At 35.9% G+C, this 16,899-nt stretch overlaps 1 protein-coding gene across 1 annotated transcript in view; it reads right to left on the reverse strand.

Annotated features, from left to right (window-relative positions):
* Nucleotides 1-16,899, reverse strand: part of ELP3 (elongator acetyltransferase complex subunit 3) — an 81,295-nt gene that overhangs the window by 33,848 nt on the left and 30,548 nt on the right. The window contains exons 8-10 of the mRNA XM_004463147.3: nt 8,872-9,033; nt 7,214-7,340; nt 3,901-4,094 (exon numbers count right to left, since the gene is read on the reverse strand). Coding sequence (XP_004463204.1) covers nt 3,901-4,094; nt 7,214-7,340; nt 8,872-9,033 — 483 coding nt within the window. The remainder of the gene's footprint in view (nt 1-3,900; nt 4,095-7,213; nt 7,341-8,871; nt 9,034-16,899) is intronic.

Below are 16,899 nucleotides of genomic sequence, written 5' to 3' on the forward strand. Positions count from 1 at the left end.
GGTAGTAATTAACACCAGTAACCATTTAGTTACTCTAAATTGGTATAATCCTTTTGGGAAATCATTATCAATATGCAGAGCAAAAACTATAACTCACTTATTTATAATCCTCTTGAACCAGAAGAATTTAATGCAGTATAATAATAATGAAAAAAAGATGCTTAGATACTTAGCATGTTTGATCCTTCTAGATTATACTAGTTTAGAAAATTATCTCAGTAGAAATAAAAAAATTCTATGTATACGGATTTTAGCTGTAGAGTTAGCAAAGATGGAAAAAGAAAAACAAAAGTAAAGAAACCTAGAAGATAACTAAATGTCCAACAATGTAAGAATTTATGAATAAGGCAAATTAAAGATTACCATGCTGTCATTAAATTTATAAAGATAGACACTACGCTACAGACACGGAAATGGAAATGCAAACAGCATATTTGCCAGTGTATAAAATGCACTGTTGTATAACATGGACCCAGTTACATATGGAGACTTTGGGGAAAGATAATGTAAGCCCTTTATTAGTAAATGTACTAAAAGTGATTTTAAAGTAGTTTTACAACATTATTTTCTTCATGTAAATACAGTACTGTATGACAAGAAATTAGGAAAACACTCTGGATAATTAGTAATATATTACAAACTGTTAGAAATAGGTATATAATCATGTGCTCAAAAAAGAAATATACTGTGATCAATAAAAGTTGGTATATAAAGAAAAACAATGAATTTACTAGTAAATGAAGTATCACACCATACCTCAGTACTGCAAAATCCTGTCTAGAACTTCAGTAATTTTTCAAAAAGCATATTATAATATAAAGTAAATCTGAATATGACTACAGAACCTACAAAGAAAATATGTAAATAAAAAGGGCTAAAAAGCCAGTAGCAAAATATGATAAATTTGAATGAATTCTTATATAAGCAGCCACTGTAATATCCAATACAAAGCAAAAAAGCACAATATATTTGAAAGAATTCTGTTGGTGCTTACAAAAAAACAAATATTTATTGAACATTAGTCCACAGCAAGCTACATAAAAAATAGAATGAGAAGGAAATTCTAATGGAAACTTGTAAACTAATAAATATAGCATAGTAAAAGCATCAAAAATGTAAAAATAAAAATTTTAATCTTTGTACTAAAAAAAAAAAAAAGAACCTAGAAAATGATCATATTCAAAGGTAGGTAAATCTTAAGTTCCAGAACATGGAAATCTGACATCCTAACTAAAATCCAAATGATTCCCTTTACCAATGGCATTTACTGTGTTAGAGTCATTACTACCTTCAGAGAATAAATCACCCTCGGACTCACCAAGGACATTACTAATTCTTGTTTTAAAGGTAATTTCGCCATTACCTCTTATTTTACAGTATTCCACTAAGTTTTAATTCACACACACATTTGTAAAGTAACAGTGCCACTTCCAGATTGAAAGGCTCATCAGCCCTCTAAGTGGTGCATGGATAGAGATGCAGCACTGAGGGGTGGCCTCCTGGCACTAGTTCTGGAGTGTTCTACTGGCCTGCTCTCCACAGGAGTACTATTCTTAAATGCACTATTAACGCGCTGCTTCTCCATACTGTCGAGGCTTTCTCTTCAAAAAACCTTTTGGTTGTGTAATATACAAGTTCTTAATTCTTCCTGTCATGACCCCTTTAGAGTTTTCCATAGATGTTCTATTTGCTGATCTTCCTTTCTCAAAGTCTTCATTTTCTCAGTTGGTGGTAGGTCAAGATAATGCATCAGAGTGATTTTTCATAAAGTCTCTAAAATTAAGCTTTTAATGTTATAGTGATGTTCTACTGTTTTTGACACACCAGTGACAGTTTTAAGAAATTTAAAGTTGAAATTGTAGAGGGATGACCCCAAATCATTTGATTGTGTGATGTATGCCTTGTTACTTCTGTTATCCATGGATGTGAAATTTGTATCTATTCTGTGAAATTTGTTGCCATGCTCTACAAACTGGGGAGTAAAATCTTCACTGTTCTCTGGTTGTAAGTCAGTTAAATGTAAGTGATCTTTTTCTTTTGTCTTAATGCTATTGCATCTTCGCTTTCTACTGTATTAATTTAACAACTGAGTTAGCAGTTGGAATTAGATGAAAGTGCCGGAAAATGAACTTTTTAGAAGTAATGTCATAATTTGTTGAGCTGCCTTCTTCTGTTCTTGTATTTTTGTGAATCTGAAATAAACTTGTAATAAAAAACTTAATTTTTTTGGTAAATAAGCTCTAAGTTACAGAAAAGTTGCTAGTACATACAACTTTTTTTTCCTGGACTATCTAATCCTAGACCCCATTCAAATCCTATTCATTGTCCCAGTAATGTCTTTTACAGCAAAAGGATCCAGTCTAGAACCTTATGTTATATTTAGTCTCTTTCAAAACAGAACAATTCTTTAGTTCTTTCTGTGATCCTAATATTTCTGAAGATTACAGGCCAGTTATTTTTTTTTTTACAATGCTCCTAAATTTGGATGTGTTTGCTACTTCATCATGATTAGATTCAGGTTATGGAGTTTTGGTGGAATAACACAGAAATAATGTTGTGTTCTCAAAGTATCCTATCAAGTAGCACATAATTTTTATTTGTACTATCACTGGTGATGTTCATTTTGATTAGCTGCCAGGCTTCTTCACTGCCAAATTACCCCTGTAATTAATATGTTGTGGGAGGTACTTTCAAACTATATAAAATGCTATGTCCCTGAATAATACTTTCAATTTATTAATTTAATTATGTATATCATGGACTCATGAATTCTTACAATTAGCTTGTTATAATTTGTTATTATCAATATTTATTTTAATGCTCAAATTGTCCCAGATTTGGCCAATGGTAACCGTTTAAGCTGGCTTCCATACTCTGCTTTGAATACTTTCTTATTTTCTGGGACAACAATATGTTCCAGGCTCATCTTGTACTCTCCTTACCCCATGCCTGAAATCAGCCTTATTTTCTTCCAGAAATCTTAGTTCCTTTTAAGTGGAGCAGGGTATTTAGAAAACAAGGTCTGGAAATTAGGCATGCTCATTGCTATAATACACACACACACAGGCTTACATTTTATTTATCTACCTATACGCTGAAAACTATGAGTTCATACCAATACCTCCTTATTCCAAAACACCAAGGATTTGTTCTAATTTTCTCCTTTTACACATTTCATCATATTTCAACAGTTCTCTTCTCAGACAACAAAAATCCTAGCTCCCATTATCCTTCCTCTATCTACTTATCCAATCAAGCCCCTGTGGCTTAATCTTTCTCACCGGCTCCCCTCTCCCCACTCCTGCAGGCGGCCTCTGCATTCTGCTCAGGCCCGACACACCGACACACCGTGTGGGGCCCGCGGCCACACCACAGCCGGGCCCACAGCCCGCAGAGGCCCAACGCCTCCGCCTGCGCCAGCGGACACCCTCCGCGCCCTGCCTGGGCCCCTGCGGCTCCCTGACGTCCCCACGTGGATGCCCACGTTGCTCAGCTAATGTCTTTTGGTCTAAACTGTTGAGGAAGGGTTGAAAAAGAAGGGTAAGGACAATGCATGATTTTAATAGCTTTATTTTCTCTTCAACATTTTTAGGTGCATTTTTAAAAATCAAGATCACGTAGGTAATTTAGATCCTAGAGTTAGGACAATGATATGCTGAGAAGAAGGTATGGCATAAGGGTCCTTCAGCCTTTAGGCAAATTCACTATTTTACAGCATTGACAATATTCTTTAAGTATGTGATAACTTTGCTTCTTTTCAGTATTTATTGCTTTATATTAGTGGTAACACAATTTCTGTGCTCAGTAGAATACCAGTCATACCAACTGAAATCAGGCTGGTCCCATAATAAATTAAATATACTAGTCACTGATTATTTTTGGATTAAAAAGACATACTACCTTTGTACTCTGTACACTCGAGTCCATGGAGGCACAAGGGCTAGGACCCGAGCCACTAAGTCCACCAGGTCACTGGGAGAATAACTTTTGTATCTTCCTGATTTCCACAGCTCGTAAAGCCCGGTTCCACGAATTACCAGGGTAGGGTAGAGTTTCAGACCATCAGGACGAAAAGCAGGGTTCTCAAAAAACTCCTGTGAACAGAGAATAACAAATTACTTCTTCAATGCTAGAGAATATTCTAGGAAGAGAATAGCACAGTAAACCAAGAGGTGGATGAGAACTGTGGTTGATGGTACAGATGCAAGAGTGTCCTTTGTGAGCTAGAGCAAATGTACATCACTACTGCAGGGTGGTAGGAATGTGGAGAAGCCTCAGAAAAATACAGCTGAGTGACCTATGGACCGTGGTTAGCAGTAATAATACAAATTCTTGCACCTATGCCAAAGATGTACAGTGTTGATAATGGGGCAGTACAGAAAATGTGTGCTACATGTATACTATATAGGCGCAGTAACAATCAGATGATATTATATTATTTGTAACAAATGTTCCACCATAGTGTGGTGTGTTGATAAGAGGGGTGTTGTTTGGGAATTCTGCACACGTGCATGATTGTTTTATAAGTTTACAACTTCTATCATAAAAAAATATATTTAAAAAATATTAATAGGGTACGTTGGGTTATATAGATAAAGACTATAATTAGTAGTAAGATTTTGACAATATTCTTTCATAATTTGTAACAAAAACGTCTCATAACAATGCAAGGTGTTGGTGGAGGGTTGATGTATGGGACCCTGTATGATGTTATGCATGTTTACTTTGTAAGTCCACAACTTTTACTATACACTTATTGTTTATGTATGTTCATATATAAATGATATAAAGATAATAATAATGGGGGGGTTGGGAGAAAATACTTTGGTTAGTAGTAATATTTTGACAATGCTTTTTAATCATTAGTTAAAAAGGTTTAACAACAATTCAAGGTATTAGTGGTAGGGTGAGGTGTGAGAGTCCTGTATGATGTTATATATGTTTCTTTCATAAGTTCACAACTATTACTGTATACTTATTGTTTATGTATGAGTGATATACCTCAATAAATTAAAAAAAAAAGAAATACATTAAAATAAAAAAAAATTATTTCTTCAATAGTTATCTAAAGGTTATCCATGTTGAATTTTCAGTCCTGGGTCAGTTTTTCTCATATACCCAGCAGACTTGGGCTACTTTCCTCCATCAAGGAAAGGGATGCAGAAAGAATAGAAACCTCCCTTTTAAAACAGCCTCATTGGAGCAAGCATTTGTGTTCAGACCACATGGTCCTCCACAATTCAGCACCTGCCACCCTGATCATATCTGATAAAACCCCTCACCACGATGGTCTTTGCAAAATCAATTTTCTCTACCTGGAAAGTTCATCAACTGTTCACTACTTATCTTTCAGATCTCAGCTTGAATGCCACTTCTTCCGGCCCTCCTACCTTTAAATACTAGCTGCCCCACTAAAAAAAATTCCCATTGAACCCTCTATTTTCTCTTTCTTAACATGATCACACATTATATTTAATGTCTGCCTTCATCCGTGGACTATATCCACTTTTAATAGTGGAATATACTTAATTTTTTAAATTCTTCAAAAGTGTGACAAGATTATGTGGTCCACAAAATGTAAACTATTTACTATGTGGCCCTTTACAGAAAAAGGCCAACACCTAGATATGACTATTTTGTCCTTAGGCCAAGGGGCATCTTTTCTGACATATTATACACACCGTCCATTTGTTATCTGGAATCTGAGCAATACATCGAATTTATCTGCTTTTGGCATAGTCATTTCTTGTACTGCATCATGTTAACTGGTGCCCTTTTTCTTTATCTGGGATACAGTAAGGAGATAATAGGCATCTTTTTTCCATTACTTTGCTCTTATCTTGATTTTCTACATGTAATAAAGGAATGACGGTAGACTTTACAGTTCCATCTGATACCCACCTTGGCATTCATATCTATTAAGCCAGCAGTGATGTTCTATATTTCAGGAACCATAAATGCAAAAATACTTTTTATTTTCCATTCCATTATTCTTGCAAGCTTTCCTTTGTTTAACTTACATTTCAAAGAAATAGAACTGTACATGTTTTTGATCTCTCTCATTGATTTCTATCACATTCTTAAATGCTGCATACTTTGTGCACCACTTTGTGCACAAAGAAGCCATAACAGACTGAAAAGAAAACAGAGCTAGATTTTAAAATTCAAATAACAGAAAGGTTAGATAGAAGGAAGCAGAATGTATGTTTAATGAAGTCTTGGAAGAGAAAGGCATTTCTAGGTTTAGAAGCATCTGAAGAAATCATCAAGGGGGAAAAAGCAGCAGCAAAGTAAAAGACCAATGGTGGACTGGGAAAATTTTTCCAACAGATATGAAAAATAATGAGTCCATATTTACATCCTAACATAGGACAAAAATACACAATTCCAAAAAAGATGAAATATAATCAGTAAATACAAACCACCAAAATTTCTACAATTACAAAATGCAAATTAAAATGGCACGCTTATCCATTAAATTAGCAAAGATGAAAACACCTGTATATGTGTATGTATGCATGTGTGTTTATGTATGTGCATCCACAGAAAAACACATACTTAGGAAAGAATTATTTTGGGGAAAAGATAACCCTGCCGAAATGAGTGTACACTGAAAAGCAACTCAAAAATAGATTCTTAAAATGTTTATAAGTGATAATTCTACTGCAGGAAATTTATACTAAAGAAATAATCCTATATTCTACAGAAAGTTATAGGCATAAAGTTGTTGACTGCAATGCTAATCACAATATCAAAATGGAAATATTCTAAATTTCGAAAATTGGAGTGATTAAGCAAATTATCCAATAGAAATTAAGCAGACATCTGAATATGTTATCATGTTAACAGAGACCAGTTTGCAACATGGATAAATACTTATTATAAGGTTAAGTGAAAAAGCAATTGAAAAAATTACCTATCAAACATATTTAAGTTTAAGTGTGTTTGTGTGTACATGTGTACAAACAACCTCACCCTGAAAAGCCTAAGCATATGAAAACCCTGGAAGAGAATATATTAAAATGTAAGGATTCTGTCTGGTGCTGGGGCTATGGGTGATAGCTCTTTCTCTTCTATATTTCCGGTATTTCATAATGAGGATGTACTGCTTTTATAATGGGAAAAATAACAACAGTAAACAAGGAAAGAGAAAGAACAAAGCAGAAGCATGCAGAGGCATTCTTAAATTAACCTGGTTTAAAGGAACACTTACTGTAAATTGGTCAATGTCTCTTTCCAGTCCCACGTTTGGCAGATCAGGCATCATATGAGCGACAACTTTGAAACCAGAATCTTTGGCCAGGTGAAATGACTCACATACTGCCTTTACAGTATGGCCCCTGAGGAAAGAAAATCCATTACCTGTTACACAAATAAATGGGCAACAATGTTAACATAAGGCAGTGGAGGGCAAACAATCTTTGACACATGTAAGAGAAATTCTATTAATAAGAATTCTATAGCTGGAAAAAAAAGTTCTAGAAACTCATTTTTTACTCCTCCATCTCTGAGAAGACGTGGAAGTAAGTCATTTTACTTCTGAGGTATTTCTTATGCACCTACTCAAAGTTCTGAAATCAGATGACTGGGCTCACAAGAGTTAGTGTATACTAAAATTACTCAATTTAACATCATCAGTCAAAATAAGCTTATTAGTGCTAGTGTAAAGATATGTTTAAATAAAAAGCAGCAGCTCAAAATCATGCAGATGCAGGAGGCTGCTATGCTCTTTCCTTTAAAGATCTTGTGAAATTATCTGTAGAGCAAAGAATGAACCTATAATATAAAAAAAGACCTAATATTTTCCCTTTAAGTTTCAGATTAAATGGTCATTTTCTCCAAAATCTTCCCTCAGTGAAAGAAACTCTATCTTCACAGTTACCTCTCTAACACAACCCCTTGTGTACTACAGACCAACCAGTTTTCCTGATGCTAGTCTTTCTCTAGGTGAATGCATTATTCTATTCAGGTTACTCTTTCTCAAGCATGACAGCCACCAGATTCTTCTCTGTGCTCAAAAATGTTCAACAGATTTCCATGACCTAAAGGAAAAATTCCAACTCCCCCCTGGCATTTTTTTTGGTCATTTCTCAACTCTTGACCAGTATGTTTCTCCTTTACTTCTTTCTCCCAGCACAACCCCAATCATGTCTACCAAAACCCTACTAAAGTAAAGTAGCCTTTAGGTCCAATCCAAGGAAGCCTACCGTTACCGTCCTAGGTCACTGATCTCTGCTGCCTAATGGATTCCTGGAATCTTTTATTTTTCACTGATTTAACAATTAATCACACAGTTCCTTATACAGCTAACCTTTCATGTGTATGTTTCTCCAAAACTCAATTTTATTTCTTGAGGGAAAAGAACTTCACATGGCTCGACCAACCCCTCTGGCTACAATTTTATTCCTTTCTTCCCTGACACTCCAGAATTTCTTAAAAAGTGTATACCCATTGCCTCATAACCTTTCTTTCAATTTCTTGCAAAATGCCATCTGTTGCACAAAAATGAACCTCTCATACCTCAAGCCAACTTCCTTCTTGTTCCAATCATTTTGTTTTTTTTCCTACTTTCCTTGGCCTTCTCTCCTGCTTTAAATTACTGACCTTGAACCCTGCCCTCCTGTATTCCATAAGAGAAAGGCTGTTTATCATGAGAACAGGGAGAGATGTGAACATATTTATGGGCTTTTGGAAAAGAGCCAGTACAGTTTAAAAATACAGGATAGAGGGGATGGAATTAAAAGCACAGACAGAAGAAATAACTTGGAAAAGGAGGAATACTTCTTTCTCTAAGATTAGAAGGAAGAGGACAGGATAAAAATGGATGTAGATAAAATCACTAGGAGCAGGTGATCATTTACACCCTGTTACCTGTTGGTGTCTCTGGCCACGTCCTCATACACACTCTGCACCCCAATCTCCAGCCTTGTGCAGCCATAGGTCAGCATGTCACTTAAATGCCGCTTCATGCAATAATCTGGTCTGGTCTCAATAGTAATTCCAATACACTTGGTGAGGCTTCTCTCAGAATACCTGCAGAATAAACCTAAAAATAAACATCCTGCTACAACTTTAGGATATTTACTCATTCAAAGGATTGTCCATTCTTAGTCCTCCCAGGATAAGACAGTGGTTAAGAGCATGGGCTCTGGAGCCAGACTGTCTGAGCTCAAATTCTGCCTCTGTTTCTTCCAAACTGCATACACAAATGTCATTAACTTCTCTGTGCTGTGATTTCTTTATCTGCAAAATGATGATAGTAATAGTATCTACCTCATAGGGTTGATGTGATTGAGATAGCACATAGGAATGTCACCAACATTTTCCCTCATTATTATTCCCCTACAGTATGCTGCAATCTACTCTCCTTGAAAGCAGTGATTTCAACGGAAAAATCCTACTTTTCAATCCCTAGCAACCATTTTTCATATAAGTGAAAATCATCTGCTTGACTTATTTCCCACTCCATACTTTAGAATCAAGTTAAAAAAATGAATGGAAAAAAAAAGAGAAAAAGAAGGAAGGAGGGCAAAAGACTTCCACTATATCTACAATTTACAAAATCCTTTCACTAAAACCAGATATCAGATTTCAAAAACAGAAATTTGTATTTCAAAAATACAAATGTAAAGAATGAACAAATGAACTAGGCATAAGCAGAGACACAGGAGGTCTCTCTTCACTCCCACAGCAGCCACTAACTCTACTGGTCATCTTTCCTCTTACAGTCAACCCTAGAAGTAGCCTAGCACTAGACCAGGTGCTCTGCAGGAAAAGCAAAAATACAGTAGCCCTTGTCCCAGGGTAACTATCAAATCTAGTGTCAGGGATAAGACACACAGAAAATCAAGAACCCATAGAACAGACAGCTAGAACTCACAGAAATATATATGGATATACATGCTTCTACTTGTGTAAGGAAGGTGACCTCCAGAAGTCTATCAATCATTACTTTTGTCTCCTTGGGCTAAGGGCTGCAACTAAGAAGATACTGAAGGAAGAGGACATAATGATATTAAAGTTTCTTTATGATCTTCTGGAAACTATCATTTGATTTGCTCCAAGAAGGCCATGGCATTGAGAGAGCGCCTCTCACTACTGTCCATCTGCACAGCTCACTCAGAGTCCATCACTGATAAAAGTGGATGTGCCTTCCTCCCCAACCCTGCATTATTGGCTTTGTGAGGCCAATACATTAACATGAAACTTATTCAAAAATATAAGCCACAGAAGGTAGGCATGGAGATCTATGTTGAAAGTGAAGGAAGATCAGGATAAAACCCATTCTGGCATATACTGCCCCCCCCCCCCGCCATGTGCGATTCTGCAGATGTCCATCAAGGAAGCTTGACAAGGCATTAGTCCCTGCAGAGGCAAGCTGAGCAGGCCTACTTCTGGTATGACAGAAAAGTTTCTATCAAACAGTTGTTGTAGCAAGTAACTGTAAACTCTGGATAAAATATAAAAAATAACTACCTGAAGATAGAGTGGGGGGACAAAAAAGGCAGAAACTGAAGGAGAATCAACAAGGAGGAAAAAGGCACTAGCAATGGATGAATTTCCCACTTTTATGGCTGTCAGCGTAAGGAAAGGCCCCAATTCTTGCCCACTCAACCACAGCCTCTGAGAGGTGAGGAAATAAATCCTAGAACAGACAGGGCCACAGATGAGGAGTCCTAGATTCTATGCATAAACTCAGCCCAACACACAAAGCAAACTTGAAGGAGTCTAGGTAAGCCTAAAAGAATTGACCTGATTTTTTAGCTGCCACCACTACAGGGGAGGCAGTTTTTAGGTTGAATTCAGTTATGTTAAATGGTTTCTTTAACAAAACAGAACAAGATAAAACCAAATACTCTTGGGAATCACATAAATCCAAAGTCTTTACACAGAACTCACAATGTTCAGGAAACAATCTACAAAAATACCTCACATACAAAGAAATAACACAAAGTGACCTAATCTTAAAAACTATGAATGAACCTAAAGTGACTCAAATATTGGAATTAGCAGACAGAGATTTTAAAGTAGCAAATATAACTATGCCCAAGTAAGTGAAAAAATACATACTCAGAATGATTGAAAAGTTAGGAAGAGAAAAATGAAACCTAGGAGAAAGAATCAAATGGAAATTCCAAAAACTGAAAACAAAAACACAACATCAGAAATTGAAAGTCACCAGATTGTCTTAATAGCAGAGTGGAGATGACAGAAAAGTCAGTAAGGCTGAAAGTAGATCAACAGAAACTACCTAATCTGAAATGCAGGAAAAAAAGATTAAAAAAACCCCCCAAAAAACAAAAAACAGATACAGTGATCAAAAATGCTAACACACTGGATTCCTAGGAGGACTGAAGAAAGAGAATGGGGTGAAAAAAATGTGAAACAATAACAGCCAAAAATTTCCCAAATTTGGTGAAAAACCATCAATTTACAAATCCAGGAAGCTCATATAACACCACACAGTATTACTACAAAGAATACCACACCAAAGCACATCACAGACAAACTAATAAGACTCAAAAGATAAAGTGAAATTCTTGAAAGCAGCCATGACATATTACACACAGGGAGACAATGATTCAACTGCTATTGCTCTCATCACATACCAGTGAAACAGCATCTTTAAAGTCCTGAAAGAATAAAATGGTCAATACAGAATTCTATAAGCAGCAAGAATATCCTTCAAGAATAAAGACAAAACAAATAAAATTTTCATATAAATTAAAACTAAAAAAATTTTCTACCAGCCAATATCTATCTCAAGAAATGCTAAAGGAACTTCTTTAGGCTGAAGAGAATGAGATGAGAACTCAAATCTTTTAGAAAAGAACAAACAGCATCAGAAATAGTAAATATAAAGATTATTTTTTCCTCTTAATTCTTTCACCTGCATATGCCTCTGTAGAGCAAAAACTATAACATACTGTGGAATTCATAATATATGTAAATGTAATATATATGACAAATGCAGAAGACAAGGAGGGGTTAGATAGATCTCTATGATTGCAAAATTCTTACATTTTATGTGAAGTGGTACCACATTAAATCTAAGTAGATTGTCAAAAGTTAAGGATACCTAAAATCCACGGAACTGCACAACACAGTGCACTCTAAGTTAAATCATCAAATATGGTTAACAGTACAACTATAAAAAATGTGCTTTAATCAATTATAACAAATATACCACACCAAAGCAAAGTGTTAACAATAGGGTGGTATATGGGGAACCCTGTTTTATGCATGACTTTTCTGTAAACTCACAACTTTAATCCAAAAGGAAGTAAAAGGAGGAGGAACAGAAAAACAGTAACAGCACAAATAAAGCACAGAAGGAACAATCAGAAAACGAATATTAAAATGACATGTGTAAATCCAACCGTATCAATAATTACATTAAATGTTAAACTAAACATTCCAATTAAAAGGCAGAACCGGTCAAAATGGATTAAAAAGCAAGACCTAACTACTATAACTGCTGTTTACAAAGAACCACTTTAACTGCTGCATATAAGAAACCCACTTTCGATATACGGTTGCATATAGATGGAAAGTAAACGTGTGGAAAAGCTTACATATGAAGTGAACAGTAAGCACATGGCTAAATCAACATCAGATAAAGGAAACTCCCAGACCAGAGATAAAGAGGGACATTATGTGATGATAAAAGGTCATTTCATAATGATAAAAACCTTAACACATCAGGAAAACATTAAGAATCATAAATGTGTATGTACCTAATAAAAGAGCTTCAAAATAAATGAAATAAAATTAACATAATTAAAAAGAGAAAAAGACAATTCCTCAATCATAGCTGGACTTTTCAATACCTCTCTTTCAGCAAATGATGGAACTAAATCCTAAAGAGGAAAAAAAAAAATCAAAGACAAAGAACCATCGGAACAACACTATCAACCCACATTGATTTAACTGGTATTTACAGAACATTATACCCAGCAAGTGAATTCACATTCTTTTCAAATACACATGGTATTTTCACCAAGATATACCTTATGCTGAGCCATAAAACAAATCTCAATAAATTAAAAAAAAAGATAAAAGAAAATGCTTTCTGATCAAAATGAAATTATGAAGTAATAACAGAAAAATCTCAAGGAAAAACTCACCTATTTGGAAATTAACCTATTTCGACGCAATTCCAAGGGTCAAACAAGAAATATAAAGGCTATTAGAAAATATTTTGAATGAATGATAATGAAACACAATATAACACAATTTGTGAGATTCAGCTAAAGCAGTGTTTAGAAAGAAACAAGGTTATAAATACTTACATTAGAAATTAACAAAAGGTCTAAAATGCTAGCCAAACATCTATATCTTAAGAGCAAAGTAAACCACTAGAAAGTAGAAGGTAATAATAAAAGTAAAAATGATTAAGTAGAAAACAAATAGTAGAGAAAGTAAACAAAACCAAAAGTTAATTCTTTGAAAAGGACAACAAAATCGAGTTCTCTAACTAGGACTGATCAAGGGAAAAAAAAGAGAGAATGCATTTTCAATTCAATATCAGGATTGAAGAGAGGTGGGTGATCATTAAGATCTTACAACATTAAAAGCATAACAAGGCAATATTATGAAGAACTTAATGACAAAAACGTCGACAATCTGGATAAAATGGATATATTCCTTGAAAAATATATCTTACCAAAACTGACACTGTTGAAAGAGAAATCTGAGTAGCTCCGTACCTACAAAAGGAATTTAATTTATCATGTAAAACTCTCCCAAAAAGAAAACTCTAGACCCAGACACTTTCAATAAGTTCTAGCAAACATTTGCAGAAGAAATAACATTTTACATAAACTCCTTCAGAAAATAAAGGAAACACCTTGACTTGTTTTATGAAGCCAGCAAAACATTAATACCAAAACCTGACAATGAAATTATACAAAACAGAATTACAGACCACCACCTCTCAAGAAGAGAGCCACGAAAATCCTTAACAAGGTATAAGCAAATTGAATCCAACAGTATATAAAAAGAATAATACATATGATCAAATAGGGTTTATCTTAAGAATATAAGTTTTAACATTTGAAAATCAATGTAATCTAAATATTCAGATTAAAAGCAGAAAACTGTGTGATCATTTTACATAGATATAGAGAAAGCATTAGACAAATGAGTTAATAAAAGCTCTCAAGATGAAACCTCTCAGCAAACTTCTTCAATCTGCTAATAGCATCTCAAAACCTCCAAAATAACTTTACACTGTGTACTGAAATAGTGAATACTCGTATCATTTCGAACAAGACAAGAAGGCCCACTTTCACTTCTTCTACTTAACAATATATTGAAGAGCCTAGCCATTGCAATAAGGTAAGAAAAAGAAAAAAAAAAGCACACAGGTCCAAAAAGAAAGGGTAAAACCCAGTGTATTTGCAGATGACATGATTTTTTATGAAGAAAATCCTAATGTACTTACAAAATAACTTTTAGAACTAAGTAGTGAATTTAGTAAGGGCACAGGATATAAGGTCAATATGTAAAAACCAACTGTATTTCTAGATATTACAGGTTGCACATAACTTAAAAATAGAATTTTTAAAAGTTCCATTAACTAAGGCATCAAAAACCATAAAAATACTTAAGAAAAAATTAACAGAAGGCTTGCAAAACCTGTACACTGAAAATTGCTAGGATAAATTAAAGAAAATCTAAGTAAATAGGGAGAGACACTATATTCATGGACTGAAAGACTCATTATTGTTAAATTGTCAATACTCTCCAAATTATTCTATAGTTTTAGCACAATCCCAATCCCATTATATGTTTTTATAAAATTGACTAGGTCATTCTAAACTTTAAATAGAAATACAAAGGACATAGAATATTCAATGCAACCTTGAAAGAATTTACAAAGTTGGAACACTTAGACTACTTTGACTTCAAGACATATTATAAAGCTATAGTAATCAAGACAATGAGGTAATGACAAAAGACTGAAAAATAAATCAACAAAGCAGAACAGAGCACAATCCCACATTCATGTGGTCATTTGATCTTTGACAAAGGTACCAATACAATCCAATTGGGAAAGGAAAGTTTTTAAGCAAATGGTGTTAGATCAACTGGATATGCATGTGGGGAGGAAGGAATCTTGACTCCTACCTCACACCGTACATAAAAATTAATTAATTCAACATGGGTCATAAGCCAAAATAAGAACGCTAAAACTATAACTAGAATAACACACAGAATATATTTGTGACTTGGGAACAGACAGAGATTGATTAGAGACACTAAAGATAGCAATAACCACAAGAGAAAAAAACTGCTAGATTAAAGTTCATCAAAATTAAAAACTTCTGCTCAAGGCAACTTCCAGGAAGATGATGTTGGAGTAGATAGGCAGGGTTCAACTCTCTCACAAAAACAACAGAGAAAGAGGAAAAAGGTGTCCCAGGGACCTGCTTTGGGGATCTGCAGACCAGGAAAAGTGCTGTGCAACCCCCAGGAGGGCAAGGGACAAAGGACCGAAGAAGCTGAAATGATCACCATGAGTTACTAAACCACCACAGTGGCTAGAATGGTACCCATCTGCCACCCTCAAGATATGCAGCCAACTGAGAAGGGAACAGACAACTTTTCTCCGAAGAGGGAGAGTATGACAGAGGGGTGGAGAGTGGCTTCTTCTCAGTAAATTCGGCCAGCAGAGCCTACTTTGAATCTCAGCTCTGGCCAGACCAGACCACAGGCAAGCAGAGTTTAAAAGAGACATCCCCATGGAAAGATTTGCTGACAAGTGCTATCTGCTGGCTGGCCGGGAACTGCAAGGAGAATATCTGTTTTTAGGTCTCTCTTGTCCTGAATCCGTGAGAATACCTGCACCCCATTAGTGAGTTCCTGGTCTGATTTTGATAACTTAAGTTGGGTAATTTTAAAGACTTAGAATAAGTTAAACCAAAAATCAAAGAAGAGCTGTGAAATGAGACCACTAGGCAAAAGAGAGAACGTGACTGTCAGAGTAAATGCATCAATATATTCAAATGCCTAGACGTCAGCAAAAAATTATAATCCATACCAAAAACCACGAAGAGATAGCCCAGTCAAAGGAACAAACCAACTATCCTGAGGAGATACAGGACTTAAGACAACTAATCAATGATAATCACAAAAATATCCTAAATCTTTTCAAAGAATTGAGGGAAAATACGACTAAAGAAATAAAGGATATTAAAAGATACTGAGTGAGCATAAAGCACAATCTGAAAGTCTGCAAAAAAATGTAACAGCTTATGGGAAGGAAAGACAATGGATGAGATTAAAAGTATGTTAGAGGGAAGCAGATGTGGCTCACGTGACAGGGCCTCCGCCTAACATATGGGAGGACCTGGGGTCAAGCCCTGGGGCCTCCTGGTGAAAAAGAAGAAAGAGCATGCGGTGAGGCAAGGCAAACACTCAGTGAGCTGAGTGCCCACACAGTGAGCTGGGTACCCGTGCAGTGAGCCAGATGCCCACGAGAGTGCCCGCATGGTGAGCTGAGTGCCCGTGTGGCGAGCCAAGTGCCCACACAAGCGCCTGCGTGGCGAGCCAGTGCCCGTGCAGCAAGCCCAGTGTCTGCACTAGTGAGTCACGCAGCAAGATGAGGACGCAACGAAAGAGAGATGAAGGGGAGAGTCAAGGTGAGCTGAGTGCCTGTGTGGTGAGCCAAGTGCCCACACAAGCGCCCGCATGGCGAGCCAAGTGCCCGTGCAGCAAGCCCAGTATCTGCACTAGTGCGTCACGCAGCAAGATGATGACGCAACGAAAGAGAGATGAAGGGGAGAGTCAAGCTGAAGTGCAGCAGAGACCAGGAGCTGAGGTGGCGCAATTGACAGGGAACCTCTCTCCCCATCAGAGGTCCCCAGGATCAAATCCCTCTGAATCCTAGAGAAG

The sequence above is a fragment of the Dasypus novemcinctus genome, chromosome 25 (genome assembly GCF_030445035.2).
Source record: "Dasypus novemcinctus isolate mDasNov1 chromosome 25, mDasNov1.1.hap2, whole genome shotgun sequence".
NCBI classification, from domain to species: Eukaryota; Metazoa; Chordata; class Mammalia; order Cingulata; family Dasypodidae; genus Dasypus; species Dasypus novemcinctus.